At 41.9% G+C, this 20376-nt stretch overlaps 1 protein-coding gene across 5 annotated transcripts in view; it reads right to left on the bottom strand.

The window, feature by feature from the left end:
- si:ch211-159i8.4 (matrix-remodeling-associated protein 5) overlaps nucleotides 1-20376 on the bottom strand; it is a 37959-nt gene that overhangs the window by 8580 nt on the left and 9003 nt on the right. For 4 of the 5 annotated variants that reach the window (XM_049585819.1, XM_049585820.1, XM_049585822.1 and 1 more), the window contains 9 exons: nucleotides 19683-19805; nucleotides 17897-18033; nucleotides 10010-10139; nucleotides 7936-8174; nucleotides 7424-7575; nucleotides 1929-5069; nucleotides 924-1192; nucleotides 454-733; nucleotides 103-303 (listed from right to left, as the gene is read on the bottom strand). In XM_049585819.1, the coding sequence (XP_049441776.1) occupies nucleotides 103-303; nucleotides 454-733; nucleotides 924-1192; nucleotides 1929-5069; nucleotides 7424-7575; nucleotides 7936-8174; nucleotides 10010-10139; nucleotides 17897-18033; nucleotides 19683-19766 (4633 nt within the window). In that variant the 5' untranslated portion in view covers nucleotides 19767-19805. The remainder of the gene's footprint in view (nucleotides 1-102; nucleotides 304-453; nucleotides 734-923; nucleotides 1193-1928; nucleotides 5070-7423; nucleotides 7576-7935; nucleotides 8175-10009; nucleotides 10140-17896; nucleotides 18034-19682; nucleotides 19806-20376) is intronic. The other variant, XM_049585824.1, reaches the window with a different exon arrangement.

The raw sequence follows: 20376 nt of genomic DNA, 5'->3' as shown, positions 1-20376 counted from the left end.
CACATAGACCTGGGATTGTCTCATATTCCTACATTCTGTAATTATCTTATTGTGCTTTTTCCTTTTCATGTCTTCCTCTTTTTTAATCTCTTTCTCCCTTACCTGTGGAGACTTTGGTCCATGCAATGTTGGGTTCAGGATTCCCTGTTGCTTTACAAGGCAAGAACACATCACTCTCTGCCAGTACTGACACGCTAGCTGTGGTGACCGTGGTGATACGAGGCTTCTGCCCACCACTTCCAGCTCCCCACACCCATGGGAAAGGAGGGGCAGCTGTGGGCCGCCGAGAGCTGATTCGTCCTGCTACAAAGACACATTCAACCAGCAAAAAAAATCTATCATGATTACAGATTAAAATATTAATTAATATTTTAATATATCATTAAAATAAACTGCTCATTTTCCTTTAGAAATACTAGCACTTAGCCTATATTGTTGCGCTAGTGCACCTACCTCCAACAGGCCACTGACCTCCATACAGAACCCCAGGAGTGGTGTGTGGGTAAGGATGAGGGGTTGGGATGAAATCAGAGAATGACGATGAATGTTCAGCAGAGTTCGGAGGCTGAAGGGTGTAAGAGTTAGAAGCAGTAGGTGCTGGTGGTTTGGGGTTGTAGGGTCTTTGCGGAGAAGGAGGTTTGGGTTTAGGTGTGATAAGGGATGAGGGATTGTAGCTAACACGAGGTTTGGGTGTAACCATCTTCCCCAGCTGAGCAATGCGATCAAGCTGTGCCTGGAAATATCAGAATGATCTATTATTATAGTATTAAACCATTTACCTGGAATTAAATCCCATCTCTCAGAGCTGACTCATTATCATCACCATCATTAGTAACTGGGTTGCATACAACACAAGGAGATAATGATGACATGGATTATATTCTGCACTCCCCCCCCCCAAAAAAAAACACCCATCATCATACCTGTCTGTATCTGTTCCTCAGCCTTGATAGAAACAGTTGGTCTCTGGTTTGGGTCCTGCCATTCACATGATGATTTTGATGATGTTGATGATATGACAGATGGGAGTTAGAGGGTGTAACTCTGGAGCTTCCTGTTGTTCCAGACTCTGCAGGTGTGGGCTTCACTGTTTCAGCTGTGATCTCTGGTCGGTTGGTGACAACCGGGCTTTGAGCCCATGGGTGGGGGAGAGGCCAGGGTCTGTGTGTGGGCAGAGGGTGTGACCCAGGACCTAGGAGCAGAGAGAAAACATTTATTCAAAGACATATCCATGCATTCCAACCAGGATTAGGTTGACATGTCATAACCTAACACCAAGCCAACATAATATTGACCTTTTTTACCACCACCATCTGATCACTCAAACCACATGCTGAGGTGGACTGGCACGCGTTGACCACCTAACTTTGTAGTGTAAACACTAATACATCCTAATACGTCTCTGACAAGGTCAAGTCTTTACTACAGGACATGGTGGTTGTTTTGCTGACAGCACACTGACATTCTATAGCTCCACCTTTTTACGACAAGTTGGACAAAAGTGTTGCATGACTGTCCATTGTTTTGCCCTATGGAAAGAGACATGTTGAATTCTCAGCAATATCTCCACCTGTACCAACACAACTGCTAAGATGACTAGAGAGTATGCTAGCAAGCAACAAGCAAGAGTGTGGAGGTAATTCCTGAGCACAAGGCCCTTTGACCTCCTAGTGTAAGTAATGAAGGCAGTAATGGAATCTGAACACAAGTAGTCAGGAGGCATATGATAGATGAAGGTGTGAATGGTGATGTGTTTCGGCTGTCCACTTGTGTTGAGATTACCAAAACACATGTTAAAACCAGGTGTAAACAGACTCAATTTAATCGATTTGTTCTTTATCCTTTATCTCTTACACTTTCTGGATCATCATACCTAATTTCAAAACAGTTATTTAAGACAGAAATCATGACACAACAGTTTTATTTACCTTGCCTTGGATGAGGAAATGACCTTTGACCTGGCCAGGAAGGGTAGAGTGGGTAGTAATGGTGATAATGATGGTGTGAAGGCCAGCGGGAGGTTGGGGAGACTCTAGGAGCCTGGGAATGTCTACCTAGATTCACTTCTCCTTGTCTTCCTGTATTTCTGTTTTGGTTTGTATGTATCGTCCTGGGAGTTGTGGTTTGCCCTCCTCCCTGTCTGTTCTGATGGAGCCAGGGGTGAACCGGCTCTATTATTGGGAATCTGTGGATCTCAGGCTCTGCTTTTGGCTTGTTTACATCTTTATCCTCTTTCTGTGTGACTCCTGCTGTTGTTCTGCCTCTTGTTGAATGTGAGGTAATGACCTTTGAAGATGGAGTTCTTGCTTGGGTAGGTGTATTTTGTTCCGGTGACGGTCGAGTGTTAGGTCTTGGTCTATTTTGTGTTGTTAACTGGATGCTATCCAGCCACTCCTTTTTAGATGTTTCTGTGTCTTTCTCACTGCCCTTTGAATCTATTTTATGTGTTTCTTCACTTTCCATTGCTGTAATCTCCCTCTCACTCTCTCCTGCAAGATCTTTATTGTCTCTGTCCTTTTCTTTAATTTGCGTTCTGATCTCCACCCTCTGTCTCTCAGATTCCTTAAGTTTTAAAGTATCATACTCCTTTTCTTTAAGAGTCCTTTCAGTTGGATGAGGGGTTCTATCAAGCTTTGGAGTGACAACTGTCTCTGGATTAGGTGGAGCTAGATCTTTTTCTACAGCTGATGGAAATGTGGTTAGGGTACTGTCAAGATAATGAGTGGTATGGTGGGTTTCATTGTTTAAGTCTGTCTTGGCATCTCCGCCATCCTTGTAATTATATTCATCATAGTAATCTTCCTCTGTCTGATACTCAGCAGATAAGTTTTCAGTGTTTTCCACTGTGGTTGGAACAGCTGTAGTAGTAGTAGTAGTGGTGGTGGTGGTGGTAGTAGTGGTTGTAGTTGTGGTTGTTGTTGTTGTTGTTGTTGGTGTGGTGGTGGTGGTTGTTGGGGGGACAGTTGTTTGGGGCTTGTTTGATGAATGGTAGAAGGGGTGTCCGTGCGGACGGACTCTCCTTATTGGGGGTTTTCTACGTCTATAAGGTGGCCTTCTCCTGTTTGGCTGACCAGGAAAGAGGTTGTTGTTCCTTCTCCCCTCTCCAGAGTACTTATTTTCTAACTGATCCACTGGCTGAGGAGTTCCAACAGCAGGAGGGTCTGTTATAGCGTCAGCTTTTTCTGCAATCCCACCAACATGGTATGGGGTTGGTTCTGTACTTCTGGGAGGCGGAGGTTGTAAAACCTCTAGCAGGCTTTCCGATGTTTTAGAGTTATCCTCTTTCTTCTCTGTAGAATAGGCCTCAGTCTTAACATTTGTGTTTATGGGGAAATGTGTTAGCTCTGTACTAATATCAGGAGGGGTAGTAGTAGGGGGTAGGTTGTAAGCAGTAGTAGGAATTGTTGTTGCAGTTGTAGTAGTAGGCTTGGGCGTACTTGTTTGGACAGTTACAGTGCTGGGCTCTGATAGTGACTGCTCTGTGGGCAGAGCAACACTTGGTTTAGCATTAGCTTTTGCCAAGATCTCTGCCCAGCGATTTGGATCTAATTCTTTAACAGATTTATTTGGTTTTCTCTGTGAATCTTTGATTCTTATTCTTTTTGAAAACTCATTAGGTTTCCTTTGTATTGTTCCTACCTTCTTAGGAAACTGCGTAGCAAAAGGCCGTATAATTTCCTGGTAATCTCCCCCTGAACCCTCTCCTTCCTCCACACCAGCTGGCAAAATCGGCGACTCTTTTGCAGTCTGTACTTTGGAGCTATCAGAGGCCTTTTCTCCTGTCACTTCCACCACGTGTGACAACATGTCAACTCCATACAGATTTGAGGCTAAGCAGGTGTATTCCCCTGCATCGTCTTGTGTCAATCTCCTAACCACTAAAGTCCCATTTTCCATCACTTCTGTCCGTTTTGTCTGTTGTGTGGGAAGAAGAATTTGGTTTTTGGGTAGGTACCACATAGTCTGACTGGGCTGGACTGAGGTCACCTCACATGGGAGAGAAAAAGAGTGTCCCTTTTCAACTACAATTTTCTGACCATTGAGAGCGGTTGGGCTGAGTGAGAGTTCTTTGATGGTGAGCCTTAGAGGCATCAAGTCCACGCCGGCTTTGGTTCTGACCATACAGTGGTAAAGGCCTGAGTCAGACAGTGTGGCATTTAAAATCACAAGATCTCCTTTTTCAGAAATTTCTATTTTATCAGTTGCATCTTCCACAATGGACAAATCTGGTAGCATCCACTCCACTTTCACCTCCGGATTTGAAGTGACAACACTGCACTCTAAATTAACTTTTGAACCCTGGAGAGCAGTCTGAACCCGCCCTGCTGTCCCTCTGCGAATTAAAGCCCAGGACATGGAGAGGTCATTGTCATCATCTGGCCCCCTATGGCTGTTGAGTTGCTTGGTAATTACAGTAGTGAAATCCATTACCAGTTTCTTGGTTGTTGTCTGCTGCCTGTTGAGCCTTAAAGTTACTCTGGGTTGAAGCAGCCATGAGGGTTCTGCTACCAAATACCCTTTTAATTCTGTGAAATATGGGGAATTTTCATTTACAGCTTGGACATATTGATAAGTTATTCTGCTATCATTTCCTCTCTGTTGACCTCTCTCCAGGATAGCAGGGCTTTCATAGTAATATGCGACCAATTGCCATAGATTTTGCAACGTCTCCCGATCAATCTCACACTCAAGGACAGTTGCCAGTGACACATTGACAGAAAACTCCCCAGGTGATTGTGGATTTACTGTCCAAGTCATGGGTGAACTGTCTCCAGGGTGTCGCACGTCGCATGCCACATGAGCACTGTTTCCATGGCTGTCGGAGAGAACGACAGTCAGGTGGCCTAGTGGCTTCTCAAAGTCACGGGTGTACGGGAGGTCAGGCTCCGCTTCAGATTCAGCCCACACAGGATTGTCCCACTGCTTGAGGGTGGAACGAAGAGCTGGTCGTTCACAAGTAAGCTTGTCCGGAGTCAGCCCTAGGAAATGTGTCCCATTCAGGGGTTGAGGAGAGGAGCACTCAGGGCAAGTCTCACTAGAGCCACGTTCCTTCTTGCACTTTATTACACCTGGGAGACATATTTGGAGAGAGGAAGAGAGGGAGAGTTAAAAAGGAAGGAATAGAAGGAACAGGGGAAACAATCCAAGGAATTGGAGGGAAAGACAAAGGAGGAGAGAGGTTAAGAGGGAAGGGACAGTGAAGAAGATGTAGGTAAGGACAGAGTAAGGGAAAAGGTAAGGAAAGATGTAAGGTGGGAGATAGGAATTACAGGGAAATAGATTTCAGTCAATGTTTATGCATCTACTAATAAACACAATGATATATTATCAACTGCTCTGTTGATACAAACAGCCAACATATGGGACTTGTTAAAGGTTATTCACGAAACTCCGACAAAGCAATGACAAATGAGACAAAGCACATGTGTCATGAAAAATACTGAGTGAGACATACGGATAAAGAAAAGTAAACAATGTAATTGATTTTCTAGACTCCATGTGGATCAAATATAGTCCATTTATTAAGAGTGGCTGTGTCCTTCATATGTTGTGCAGAAGCTGGATGGCACACATGCAATATTTTCTGCTGGTGCTTTGTTCTACGTCTGGTCAAATACATGTGTCTGTAAGCCAGCAACATTATTCTTTGTGTACATATATTAATAATATAGAAAGGGTACAACCAGTTATTAAGCTGTCTGTCTTGCCCTTAGATTATTAATTTTAGCGGTGTTCTGATGAGGATTTTTGGGGCCTAATCACCAATAGCTGGCAGAGTATTGGCTGACACTGATCAAAGGGTCTATTTGAAGCCATTCGTTCATTATGTAGCACAATTTATTTATTCAACTCATTCATTCATCTTCTAACCGCTTCATCCTCTTGAGGGTCGCGGGGGGGCTGGAGCCTATCCCAGCTACATCGGGCGAGAGGCAGGGTACACCCTGGACAGGTCGCCAGACTATCGCAGGGCTGACACATAGAGACAGACAACCATTCACGCTCACATTCACACCTATGGACAATTTAGAGTTATCAATTAACCTAGTCCCCAATCTGCATGTCTTTGGACTGTGGGAGGAAGCCGGAGTGCCCGGAGAGAACCCACGCTGACACGGGGAGAACATGCAAACTCCGCACAGAAGGGCTCCCACGCCCGGGATCGAACTGGCAACCCTCTTGCTGTGAGGCGAGAGTGCTAACCACCACACCACCGTGCCGCCCCTATTTATTCAACTGTTCTTAACAATGTTGTATTTTAAGTATTAAAATTAAGACATGAGAAAGTATTGTGAACTGACAGTTGTTTATTTACAGGCAACATGTGCGACATATTTCACTCTCTCTCATAGAGACACTCTCTCCATTGGAGACACAACATAAACCATACCAGCGTATGCTTGATTTGAGCTGCAGCTGTTTTTTAGTGAAAAAGCTCTTAAAACCCACTGTACACGACCTGCAGAAAGACACATGTAGAGACAACCTGGTAAACATAGTGGAACCTTTAGCAACCAAAAAGCCCCAAAATTCCTTGGGAGTTAGTGGAGACCAAAAGTTAAAACAGAGTGAATATTGGACTCACATTTGCCATGTGATTAGGGATATGATTTTAAATGAATGATGATGTTGCTCTGTAACTGCTGGATGTGTGAGTACCTGTGGAAACTGTTTTTAACAAGTTCAACATTTCAACTTAAAGGTGATGATATGTCAAGCTTGTGTTTACAAGTTGTTTCTGCTGCCCCTAAGTGGACAAAAAAAGAACAGTAATTGCAGGTTGAAAGCTGCACAAAACAATAATTTCATATTTTATGATGCTTTCATATGTAATGTGAAAGGGCCTGTAAATAGTGATGAAACCAGAAAATTATCACGCGACTCTGCAGTTCCCATGGTGTATTTTAGTTTCTATTCGCTCATTGTCTTGGTTTAAGGGCTATACCTCTACTGTTTTGGTTTACTCTCACAGCTCTAATAAAGTAATTTCCAGCAGCAGCAAGCAGCTGTTATCAGCAACAGACCATTGACAAACTTAATTGCCCAGCACCAAACAACACAAACTAAAAAAGCAACAAGCTGGTGAGCACAGCGGTGCATTTAACAGGTAAAAACTCAGATATTTAAAACTAAGCCAAAAGGAGAATTCATGTCTAGTGGATACAAACACAAGTCCACATTGCTTTATAAGCTTTGTAAGGGGATAATATGTCACTGTTGTTGTTTTTTAGCTCTTTCCCACAGGTAGCCCAAAAATCAATTCATGCTTTTTTAATTTTTTTGCTGTCCCCCTATGAACCTTTACATAGTAATTTGTCATCCAGTTTAGATAAAAGTATTTGGTACCACAGAAGTGAAGAGGTAAGGAATAGTGGTCTACTGCCAGAAAATAAGATTTGAGTATTAATTGAAGCACCCTTACCTTCATGTGTGGAGCTCCATTCTACCAACCAGTGAAGTTGACAATCACAGGTCCAGGGATTACCATGTAGAGAAAGGAGTTCAAGCCTGGGAGCACTCTTCAGTACTGCGGCAGGGAGCTGCTCCAACAGATTGTCTGACAGGTGTAAGTGTCTGAGACAAAAACATTATATCATTTCCTTCACTTACTGGTCTGCAGGGTGGCACTGGGATGATGCCTACACTTGAATGCATTGTGCAGGAGACAGGGAAACAAATATACTGTAGTATGAGGTGCATAGCAACTTTATACCTATAAGCAAGTCTTGGTATGTATGCATATTTTAAAGGGAGGGAACTTTTGTTAGGAGCATGCAAACTCCATTAATTTAATTTCAAGCAGTTTCCTGCAAGCAAGGATACATCCTCTCAGACAAGTCTTAGTTCTTTCAAACTATCATTCTTTCCAAGATATATTTACCTTCCATTAAACGAGATAAAATTAGTTAAATAGCCACTGTCTTTTTGTCTTACTTGAGTCCCGAAGTCCAAAAGCTTCCTAGTAGTGACACTGTTATGAAGGTATGAGGGTGGATCTCTTTTAGAAGGTTCCCCTCCAGCTGTAGGAGTTTTAAGGAGGTTAGGCCAGAGAAGGAGTATGGCTCTATAAAGTCAATGAGGTTGTGGTCCAGATGGAGACGGATCAAACCAACAAGGCCCTCAAACAGACCAGGGTTCACTGATGTTAGCTTGTTGTAACTCAACTTCAAAATCTGAAAAAAAGAAAGAGTTAGTGTTATTCAAATATTCATTGAACATCAAAACTAAATTAAGCAATGAGCAAATTAGGGGTTTGATAACTGGAGACAGAGGATAGGAGGGATGTGACTACTGTAAGTCCATAATTAGCAACCTCCATCTCTTGGTAAGTCCAATAACCTATGACAAAAAAATACTGTCATCTTTAGCTTGACAGATGCCTTAATCTTTATGCAGCTGCTTGTTTATTCTGTCTCTTTGCTTTTTTCATGCTAGACAGGCCATGAACACCCAGTTTGTCTGAACTGTTTTCTGTAAATGGCTGCCCCAGGAAACCATGAACTAAAAGTGACAACCTATGGCTGGTAGATGTGCATAGATACAGAGAAGGCACCACTTTCTTTGAGGGAATTGCAACAGTGCTCTCAGATCAATTCAGTCTTTTTATACTGTGTTCCAGAAAAGTGATTGTGATGACTTTTTAAGAATTCCTCTGGGTGAGATTTTCATTTAGAAAAGTTATCAGTTGACATTACAAAAGAACATCCCATCCTCATTATAATAAATTCTTTGGGGACATTTGTTTCTCCAGTAACTTGATGACTCAACCCAACCCAAATTGTGACTGTTTCATATCCAGTTTTGATGTACTGGCATGGATCATCAGTCTGTTTAGAATGCAAATTCAGGCTCTGATTGGACCCATCTGGACCCAACAAGACTCGCTGCATTTTCAGTCAAGCAATCAAAGCGCAACTAATTATTGGCTCAAATGTGGTCTAGGTAGGGGGAAATTTGATTTGGCTCTCCTACACCATACAGCATACATTGTGTGTTCCTCTGGTGTCCCCACCTGGTTCACTACTTTTACATATGCTTTGCTACGATGCTCCAGCTATGATTTAGAGCCAGATATGGAGAGGATAACAAATGCAACACTCAAAAGGGCTGGACTCAAATTGAAGACACCACATCAGCAACCAAAAGTATTTAACCACTTAGTCTTGACTTGGATCTGTTGGAACCATTGGATCTGAACAGAATGTTAGAGAAACCACACACCCTTGCAGAATCAATATCAGTAAGTTATGGGACTTAATTGTTAATGATGAGCCATGATTAGAATTAAGTCAGTACCTACAGTAGGACTTAAGATTTTTAAGTCCTACTGTAGGTATAGGTTCACTTGTTTGTATTGTCCTGCAGACCGTGAGGAGATATTTGCTGAATTTGACAAACAGTGTATTGGATTAAAAGACTTCACCTTTAACTATAAGTACTATGGTAAAATTACCAGGATACACAAACACACAAACACACACATGTTCACTTTCATCAATTTTTGGGACATTACACTGACTTACATTCATTTTCTAGACTTACCCTAACCCTAACCACTGCTTGCTTAATCCTAACCCCCACCATAGCCCTACCCTAAAGGTTCTGACATATTTTCTGCATTGAACGTCCGTAGACAGCTGTGGCCACGTGTGCAGGCTTCCATTCATAGTACATTTTAGGATCTGCATCAGCCCCAAGCAGTAACAGTCACAAAAAAAATGGGCTGCACATGAACATCTGCAATCCTCACCGATATGGGTGGATGTTGACAATTATGTCATGCAGACCAAAGCAGACCCTCGTGCAACTTGGAATTGGCCTTCACTTTGATTGCTGACGTACACCTTAGTTGTTTCTCAACTGGGGACATGGCTCTTGTCCTCAATTGCACAAACTGTCCCAATTTAACTTGTCTTTAGTCTGAAATGTTTCCCTGAAGGTAGCCTAAATTAGGCGCGCGCGCGCGCACACACACACACACACACACACACACACACACAAACTCTACCTGTAGTGATCTCAGGCTGTAAAATGCCCCAGGGTGGACTGTGCTAATGTCGTTGCCATGCAACATGAGCATTTCCAGTTGCCGTAGTGACCTGAATTCTGACCCCTCCACGTCCGTCAGGCTGTTATAACTGTAAGAGAGAAAAAAGAAACAGGACCAGTTATTGTGATGAAAGAGTAACAGGGTTATAAGGAGGGTCAGAGGGAAAGGAAACTAATATTGACTAAGAGTCATGCTTGCATGTGTGTCTAGGCAATGTGACCTTTAAAATGACGCCAGGTGGGGGAGTGGGGATATATAAAAGGAGAAACCTCAGTCAACCTTTGACCTGCAGTTATTTTGTCATTTGTCAGAGGAAACACATGCGCACACGCACACACACACACACACACACACACACATCAAGGATTACCATGCTGCATCTACCTCACAACCTTTTAGAAAAGCAATGCACAGTAGTAGTCATTGGCTCAGCATATCTTTAGAAATTCAGTAGTTTTGCCCCCGTGTAAACAACATTAACATAACACTATAAAGTAGCAGGGGTCTATGTGAATAATGCCCTGGTACATCATTAAATCAGCAATCAAAATACAAAGACCTATAAAAAACCGTCCTTGGAGTCTTCAGGTTTCAACACATTACCGCAGACATTCCGTCAAAGAGTCAAACTGATTGCCAAGTACAGTATAGAAAGGTAGATGACAGAGCCAAAGACATTATTCATCAAAGGAACGCAACACAGCACGTTTTCTATTGGTAGGGGCCAACGGCATCTGACAGATCTCAGTGAATGAGAGTCAGACCTTCCAACAACAGGAATTATTATTGTCTAAAGGAGTGTACTATCCTGTAGTGAGTTCCTAAACTAAAACACGCAGCATTCCCTGGGTGCAGTTATCCCAATTGAACACACGTGGGAAAATCCGTGTTTTTCGACTGCTATCAATAAAACAGCCAGCTCACAATATATCATCTAGTGGTCACTTTGATCCAGAGTTATTTTCAGTACCATGACGCACATATTTTTAGTGTAGGTTTCTCTATTAGGAACCAAACTTTAAACCCTGGCAGTGTTGGTGCTTTGGTCTACTGAAAGGAAAGCATTTGCATTCCATCAGTAGGCTGACCAAACGTCCTCTTTTGCCCGGACATGTCCACTTTTCACGTCCCGTCCGGGGCGTCCGGGTTTTTTTTTATAAACTGATGATAATGTCCGGTTTTCTGTGTGTTTGTGTGTGTGTGTTAGAGCACGGGCCGCATATTTCTGTCCTAACCCGAACCGAGCCCGACATTATTTAATGACCAAAGCACTGAATTTGTGTCACACAGTTGTTATGGTTACAGGCTATTTAACAGGCCGGGCGTGCCTGCTCAGCGGAGAGGAAGACCTCCGTGTTTGAGACGGGAGCAGGAGGCGGGCGACGCTTCTAGCGAGAGGAGAGGGAGAAATAAAACAAAATAAGATAAAATAGGAAAAACCTGTCTCCCTCTTTTATTTTCAGCGTTTAATCAAGGTGGAGGCGGGCGGCTGGAGGTCCGAGACTTCCAGCGAGGGGAGAGGTAGAAACAAACAGCCAATGTGTGTCTGTGTGTGTTATGTTCAGGTGTTGTCACGTAAATAACAGTGCCCAAGCAATAAACAGGACAGACAATAGGATTTATTTATTTTTACACTACATTTTTGACCAAACCCGCCTGACCCGTCGGGTACCGTCGGGCTCGGATCGCCACACTCTAGTGTGTGTATGTGTCCCCTATTGGGGCCTATCTGAATTTCTGCCTTTGAGAGATATTATTTTGTAATATAACTGAATTTTCTATCCATACATATAAATTTTAAATATATTAAAATTATAAGGCATCTTTGATTAAACTGCGAGTATCATTTAAGTAGGCTATGTTGTGGCCGGCCGCATGTCCTCTTTTTTGGAAATCAAAATATGGTCATCCTAGTATACAGGAGCTCCAAGCATTCAAAGAGTACATTTCATGCACAATGAAACTGGTCTAATATTTGATGGACATCTCTTTTTTTTTTGCATTATAACGGCTCTGACACACCAAGCCGACGGTTGGCCGTCGAGCAAAGTCGGCCTGTCAATGAGCGTCTGTCTGCCTAGTTTTTGCGGTGTGTCCCGCAGCCGGGGCTAGCTGGAAGCAGCTAGCAGAGCGTTAGCCGCAGCATGACGGAGGGACGCACAGCCAGTTAGCCTCTGCTAGTCTCTGAGCTGGCCCCGGCTCTCTGTTGGGATCCAACCGGAGCACCAAGCCCTGGTTTGTTATTCAGGTTAAAGTGGGAGGAAGCAGCGGGTTTATCAGGCAGCTGAGTGAAGTTGAGTGAAGCCTGCGGAGGAAACACCGGGACCATCTGAATGTAACAGTCCGTGGAGGTGCTGCAGTGCTCAGCTGCACAGATAGGTCACACCTCGGCCGTCAGGATGTACCACTCTGTCACTCTGCTCTCTCTCATGCAGGCGCAGAACGTACGTGCCACTTGGCCATCGGATGTAGTCCGTGTAGTGTGTTCAAATGCAACTGACACAGGGCGATGTGAGGCGATGCAGATGACGCAACAATTGGCTTTTGTCGCTGCTAGTTCTTTGATGTCGGTTTGGTGTGTCCGCACCTTAAGCTATATGAAGTGACTTGTGACACAGCTTTGGGTACTAAGGGTGCTTTCACACTTGTACTTTGGTTAATTTGGTGCATTGTTGTATTTAATTTTGAGCTGGTTCCTGTTCACACAGACTTTGTACATACGAACCGAGAGGAATAAACATTAAGTTATACAGATTGACAGTTAACTCATTCATTGGATAGTTTTGGTCATTGTCGTCCTGCATCATAAGTGCATCATCTGGACCCACATAGGGAAAATCAAAGTCTGGTGACTAACAGAAGTTTAACCCTGCTTCTGATGTTTATATTTATGTTCTTTGGTGTCACAAAGTTCACAAAGAAATAACTGATATAAACATGATTAGTATTATTAGACTACAAATTGACCGCGAGTTTTATTTATAATTCGTATCTACTATCGTAAAAATCCCATGGCTGGTTTGTTGGCATTCACACCACAAACATACCACACAATTTGGAAGCAGGCTGAGACCCACCTTTTCAGGTGGTCTCAGTTTATTGTTTGGTCTGCACCAAGGTTCGATTGACAGCTTTCACACCAGCTCAATCCAAGCGGACAAACTGGGCAAATGGACCTGAGTTTGTTTTATTTGAACCAAACGGATGAAGTGTGAAAGCACCCATAGTCATCTGGGTTTTCATTGGTGGTTATACGTGTAAAATACAATCTGGTTAATATATATTTTTCTGTCTTTATTAGATTAGTTTATATATTTGTATCAATAAGTTGGTATTCTCAAAGATGGAATGCAGCCTAAAATGAAAAGGTTGGCTACTGTAGCCATTTTTCACTCTAAAGTACTGTTGCTTGCAGTATTTTAGGGCCTTTAAGCAACAGTTGTTTGTGTCTTCGGCAAATCTTTGCAGTCTCTATGCAGGTAATTGTACAAATAGGAGTAATGGCTCACACTTAGCACACTCAAAGGCATTCATGGTGGTGCACTCAATTGCACACACAAAGTAGTAAAGAGAGCTTGACCATCTTACTTTTTTTTTTTTTTTTACTTCTGCACACCTGGCCAATCACTACACATAGTGGGCATGCATTTTGGATTTCTTTTCTTTTTTTTGAAACGTTACAAAAATTGCTATATGCAACACCCCCAAGTCAAATGTTGGAAATGTTTGGGGGGGTTTCAGATGCTGTTAGATGAGCAAGCCAAGCATTTAGTTTGGATTGTACCGAGGCTCTAAGTGTACAGCTGTACCTTCACTTCGTTGTTCTCAGACTTGTTTCCTTTGTTCCATTGTTTGTTTCCACAGCGCCCAAATACAAGTGAACTAGACATTGCAATATGCATTCCCAATATGACAAAACTTGATCAGAAATCCATGGAGGAAGTTCATTTGATTTCAGCTTTAATCATGGCAGACATGTTTGTGGTGTTTTCCATAGTTCATAATTACTGTATCGTGACAGAGCACATGGAGAAATTGCTGAATCCTAAGTCTCATTGTCACTGTGCCAGGTGCTTACAGTAGGTGGTCCATACCATTCTTCACCCCACTCACTGCACAGTTCCTTTGAAAGAGGATGGACACCTGCATGTATTTGAGGGGTCTCCTTTTGAAATTCAAAGTGCATTACTCCAAACTAAAAGGAAACAGGCCCCAGAGTGTAAATAAAACACTCCAAACATGCCTGGTGTGAACATATACCAACAGTTTTGCATTAAGAGACTAAATCCCCCTGGTCTGCACCCCAGTGAGCAGGGTGGTCTCATGTCAGAGCCTGTTGGCTCCCTAAAGGTTTGTACCCCTTCCAAATGTCTGCTCTGCTGAAATGTCTTTGAGAAATTCCCTATATTCTCATTATAACAGACACTGGCTTTACCCCACACAAACATCTACCACCAGGAATCAATAGGGAATCAGAAATACACAAAAGTGCAACATCAAACAGTTGAATCCATTAGCAAAAGTGACAGCAGTGTGTTCAGTTTTGCATTTGACAGTTTACGAAGCCTCAGCCCTCTTAGTTACTGTTGCTATGCGTGTCAAGCTGTCTACTCTCACGCAGCACAAATGTTGTTTACAGTGATGATGGTGTCTCAAATGTTTTTTTCATTTTTGAAACAATGGGTCCTTCATTTGAAACAGAGATAGAAAATGCAGCCATCTCTTTTCTGACTGGTAACTGCCAACTGAAATATCAACTGTCACTGGCACCTGGAGCTAGATAGCTAAATTAGTTAACATTAGCTCCATAAGTTGTTTTGAAACACTATCTTTGACAAACATTTTATATTTCCAGTTAAAACAAGAATCCTGAAAAGGAGTCTTAAACAGGCTCTTGATGGTGAGCCTACATTCTTGATACCATATTAAAGATAGAGAAACAGCATTGCTCTTGTATTGCCATGTTGAGCTATAGCCTACTGTAGTTAGTCTGGGGGAAAATACAAGTTTGCTCTTTCTAATATAGTACCAGTTTGTTGCTTAGCGTACCTACTTCAGCAAGAAAGAGAGGCCAAATCTATGCGTTATTCATTCTTATTTTCATATACTAGGGAAGAGTTGCCTTAAATGTAACGTGTTACATATGCAACATGCATGTTTTCTCTTGCTATGTAAATGTCACTATGATGTCATCATGTAAATATGTGGCCAGTGCAGTAGGAAACATCTCATGAGAAATTGCAACAGGATTCATCCACTCTGCAGGGAACAGCAGCTGGAAAACCAGTTCAGCACATACAAAATGAAAATTAAGATCAAGGGATATTTTTGGAATATAAATCTGTGTTTGCATGCCGTAGAGCCAGAATCCACATGGTATCTGCTCTCCATCAGTGAGCATAGTTTTCACATGTCATGCATGCTGGTTCTGGTCTTTAAGGAACATCAAAGCACAAGTGCAACCAACAGCTCACTTGGAACACATGTTACATTTGTAACTGCTTAGATTTGTGAGCACAACTTGATTACTTAACATGTATATATATATATATTTATTTATATATATATATATATAATTTGTCTGTCAGTTGTTTGTCAATAAAACTTGCAGATATAAATGGACTGTGTGGCTGTAGCATAGAGTGTAAAGCGTAGTGACTTGGGGTGTTGCTTCATGACCCCCCAGGGGTCAATGCAAAATTTTACAGAGGCATCCCCGAAAAGCACGCACTCTGTGTTCAGTCAGTTGTCATTCATTATATTATAAAACAGATTAGGGTTGTATAGTGTTTTTACAACTTCAACTAAACAGGTTTGCTAATGACAGAGGTGTAACCAATGTATTTGCCAATGAGGAAGGAAACAAATTTGCCAACTGTTGCATCCGTTAAGTTTTAATAATATCATTATGTCTTTGAGATCATCTGATCACATCCCTGGTATTAAGTCAATGTAGAAACAGTTGCTTGACTGAAATATTGTTGATTAGCCATGAAAATGTTTTGTTTAATGCTCTTTTGTAGCCTTATTACAACTGTAACTCACATGCTCCTCATTTGTATCACTGGACAGTGACCACTTTGACCAAGTGTTTTTTGATAGAAGACATATGTAGGTAAAACAATCTCTTAGTAAAAGTATGAAAAGAAAAAGAAACACTTACGATTGAGAGGACCCTCCCCTAATTAACATTACCCAACACGTTCACACACAGTGAGGACCTAGGCACAAAGTTGTAGAATGAAATGCTGCTTGGCCTTGGAAGAGACACTGTGTTGTGTCACTACTGTAGGTAGTTAGCTAAATAGTTCAGTGCTAACTCTTGCAGCTTACATTTGAGCAACAACACTGTCATTAAACCACTCCTTACACTTTTGCTGTTGTGTTCCTGGTTTTGGACAGGCCAAAAATAGACACCATTCTCCATATTCTTTATCTTTATATACAGAGAAGCAATTTTACTGCAACCCCATGCACATGGGCCTGCACTGGACAATCACTTTCTGGGGGAGGCTAAGCAACTGGTCAACAGGAAGAAGCCAGAAATGCACAGTCAGTCTCTCACTCATGTTGTTGCCATGTGGAAATCACGTAATTATGTCATGCATCTGCAATGATATATTATATTCCATGTATCTGTTTATGTGTGCCGTGTCTGTTTTTGGGCTGTTTCCACCATGCAGTATGTCTTTAAAATGGTTAGATCAGAGCCATAAAGCAAAGGCAAGAATGACCTATAGTTGTAGGAATCTATTACTTTATTCAGTTTGACCTGAAGGGGGTGGTGTAATTTAATATAAAATAACACTTACTGTTGCCAAACCCTTCCTAATGTAATCCCTGCAGTGTAATACTGGCCATTTAAATATTATATGAATTCTGTTTTGGTTCAAGACGCAGATTACCTGGAATTCACTGATAGCTCCCACAGTGCAGAAGCACATATGGAGACAGTTTACCTCCTGCGGACTGAAGCTTGGCAACGCATTGTAGCTTTTGTGATCATGTACCTACTGAAATGCTTTATCACATCCTTGCATTAGGCCTATAGCCAGTCATGAAGAGCTGGAGAGCTATTTTAAGCATAAATGTAATGCACCTGAATTGCAGCGATAATGTAGCTGTTTCCACACGCAAATGGAAAGCCTCCTGTGAACAATAGTGTAGCTCTGGCTGCTGCTTGCCAAGTAGTTTACCATGTAAATATGTATTGTTTAGAGCCAATTATCAGACAAGGATGTTTGCTACATACAAAACGCTGGCTGGGCTATTTCTCTGCTGTGCTGGAGGGCAGTGAACGCTCCGTCCTCATGGAAGCGATTAGGAGATTTATTCCCTCCGGAGTCAATTCAGTACCACATGCTGGTGCTAAGCCCTTATCTTCTGGGTTAAAAGCAGATGTTGTCACATTAAATGCACCATAGGCTGTGTGCTGATTACCCTGCTGATGAGACTGCTGTCTTTGGTATAAAACTGTCTTCTTTTGTTCTTAAAGAAGGCTGACATATGATAAACTGATGGCATGCAGAAGCAATGTTTTCATGATCTCACCCTCTAAGGCAAAAGATAAATCCTCTGTTGAATCCATGGAATAAAAAAGTGATCTCAAAAGAACAGCCTCGACAACCAAAAAGCACTTGCTTCAGCATTTTGGTTTGTGAGTTATTAGAGGCAGAGTTGATCATTTGTTAGCCAAAGAAAACATTTCTCTGACAAATCACCTACTCCACATTCCACACTGTTTCCTGTAGAGTGTTTAGTTTTCCTCCCCATGGGCTGTCACCGATGTCAATGTCTCAATGCTTCTGTGAGCATGTGTGTTTATGTATAGTGATTGAGCCTTACCCAAGGTTGAGCCTCTCTGTGTCTTTAGGGAAGGTTTTTGGTATGGTAGTGAGGTGTCTGAACGTACAGTGGACCTCTTTAACACCCGGACAGCTACAGCTCCGTGGGCAGGATGGGATGGCCTGTATGGGGGAGATCTACAGAAAGGAGAGGAGAAAGAAAGGGCCGATAGAATGAAAGGAAAGGTCAATAACAGAGAGCAATCAGATGGAGGAGGTTAGACATAAAATGAAAGAGAGAGCAGAGAGGATATATGAGAGAAGGTATAATAGAGGAGGTATGAGAAAGCAGTAAGTAGAGGCAAATTCAGAAATTCAAAAAAGATGAGATAAGAGAAGGAGAAGCAAACAGATGAGTTCAGGCCTGTGTAGGCACCGGCAGTTTGAAAAGAAATCAATACCAAGTGAAAGAACTTGAGGCTTATATAAATAAACCAGGTGTGCTAATATTGTGCGCTCCTGTGCCCAGTTTCATCAAGATGAATTCAGTATTTCCTTGGATGAGCTGTAGTTTGTTTTTTGTTTTTTTTTGTTTTTTTTTTTTAAAAATACACTTTATTCACATTTCTACCCTTATGATATGTTTTTGTCTAACCCATAACTTTACTTAACTTACCCAGCTGGCACCAGATGTCAACATGATGTCAGAAAGACGTTGGACTCTTACATCGAACAGACTTTAACTTTTGGTGGGCATGAAAATCGGTTTGATGATATTTAGTTGGGTAGTCAATAACATTCTGATTTGCAGACATTGGGTTTTGTTCTCCATCCCTCATGACTATATGTCATTTATCTACATCAAGATGACGTTGGCATGAGATTTTTGGAAGACGCTGGAGTTTGGTTATTTAACAACACAACTTAAAATCAGCAAAATATCAACATCATCTGTTGTCAGTATGTCAAATTGACATTGGCATTAGACACCCTGACACTGAATTTTTGTCACTCGACGTCACAATCTAAATTCAACTAAATAGCAGCATCTAACAGTGTTGGCGGCCAGATGGGTAATAAGACTGTGACTTCTGTTTGGAGTGGTTTCCCAATAAAGTAACACCTACAGCACAACAACATTTTTACATTGTCTTCACAGCCAGTAAACAGCCTGTAGTAGGCTGGCTCTTTTTTGTAGATTGACAGGTGGGTGAATTCACAACCCGTAGATTATGGTCACTGATAGCAATATTATTTGTGCATCACTTGCAACTGCTATTTGCCCCTTTTCAAGATCCAATTCAAAGAAGATATTGCACTAATTATATTAGAGCCCAAACACAGTCATAAAGTTTTGCAGCTGAGTGCCATTTCTTTGTCTAATTGCAGTTATTCATGTGACAAAGTATAAAGTGTTGTCTTCGCACTGAGAACACAGCAGGCAGATCAGTGGTGGAGAGAAAAATAAACCAGAAATGTTCAGACTGTGAGCTACAGGTCCTGACTAACTGTGTGTGTGACAACTAGAACTGATCTTTGTGAATTGGACTGTTTTTGTAAAGAGTCATATTTGCATAGAAATGAGTCAGATTTGAGCCAAATGTATGTGTATTACCTCATTTAAATATGTGCAAATAGCACAGGAGCCCGAGATGTTATTTGCTTGGTAGCGCAGACAGGGGTGCATTTCACCATTTGTGGATGCTTTTGAGAATTACACATTTTTGTTTTTATGAATTTGCCCCTAAGTGTCACAATGTAAGTGACTTTTATCAGTCAAGCTTTGCTGATTTAAGCAACTAAGCACTGGCTTCTATAAAAAGAGAGCTTCTGCAATGAAGATATACCGTTAGCCATAGCAGTGATGAGAAGAGCAGGGGAAACCATGCTGCGGCCAACCTGCAGATGTTGGCGCACCACCACAGCGCCATGACTGGATGGCTGTCTGATGGCTCACGTCATCAATACACCTGCAGGAAGGGATAAAGTGATTTAGATGCACAGATTTATGTCCAAACATTAGAAACATAGCATGATATAGTGTAGTGATATGGCTACTGATCTATGCGCACAGTAGATAATGATGTACATAAAGTGACCCACTTGCAACCTGTACAAAGTATGCTCTATAATACCTCTTGCTCATTCCCTAATGGGATGGGCTCCAGGCTCTCATGACCCTGAACAAGATAAGCAGTTTATAGAATGGATAGATGGATGGGACAATAAGTAGAGTTATAGTTTGGTTCATACATCCAGCAGATACAGAGCAAAAATGAATCTGTGTGGGTTTTTGACCTCCAGCAAGTCTTGAGGGAAATATCTGACTCCATTATGTTCACCAACTATGTAGTTGCTAACTATGAACTAAAACAGCAAAGTTACAAACCATCAAATAAAAACAATGAGCTAAAAGAGGCTAAAAATCATCACAGAGTTGAGGGATGTGTGGGTTTATCACTACAAGCAACCCCTTTCACTGATACATATGCATACGATCTATTGGTAATAAACATGTAAGTAAACACGTTTCTGAATGAA

Source organism: Epinephelus fuscoguttatus, linkage group LG9 (assembly GCF_011397635.1).
Source record: "Epinephelus fuscoguttatus linkage group LG9, E.fuscoguttatus.final_Chr_v1".
NCBI classification, from domain to species: domain Eukaryota; kingdom Metazoa; phylum Chordata; class Actinopteri; order Perciformes; family Serranidae; genus Epinephelus; species Epinephelus fuscoguttatus.
The sequence above is the reverse complement of the archived record's forward strand: the minus strand, read 5'-3'. Positions and strand labels throughout refer to the sequence as shown.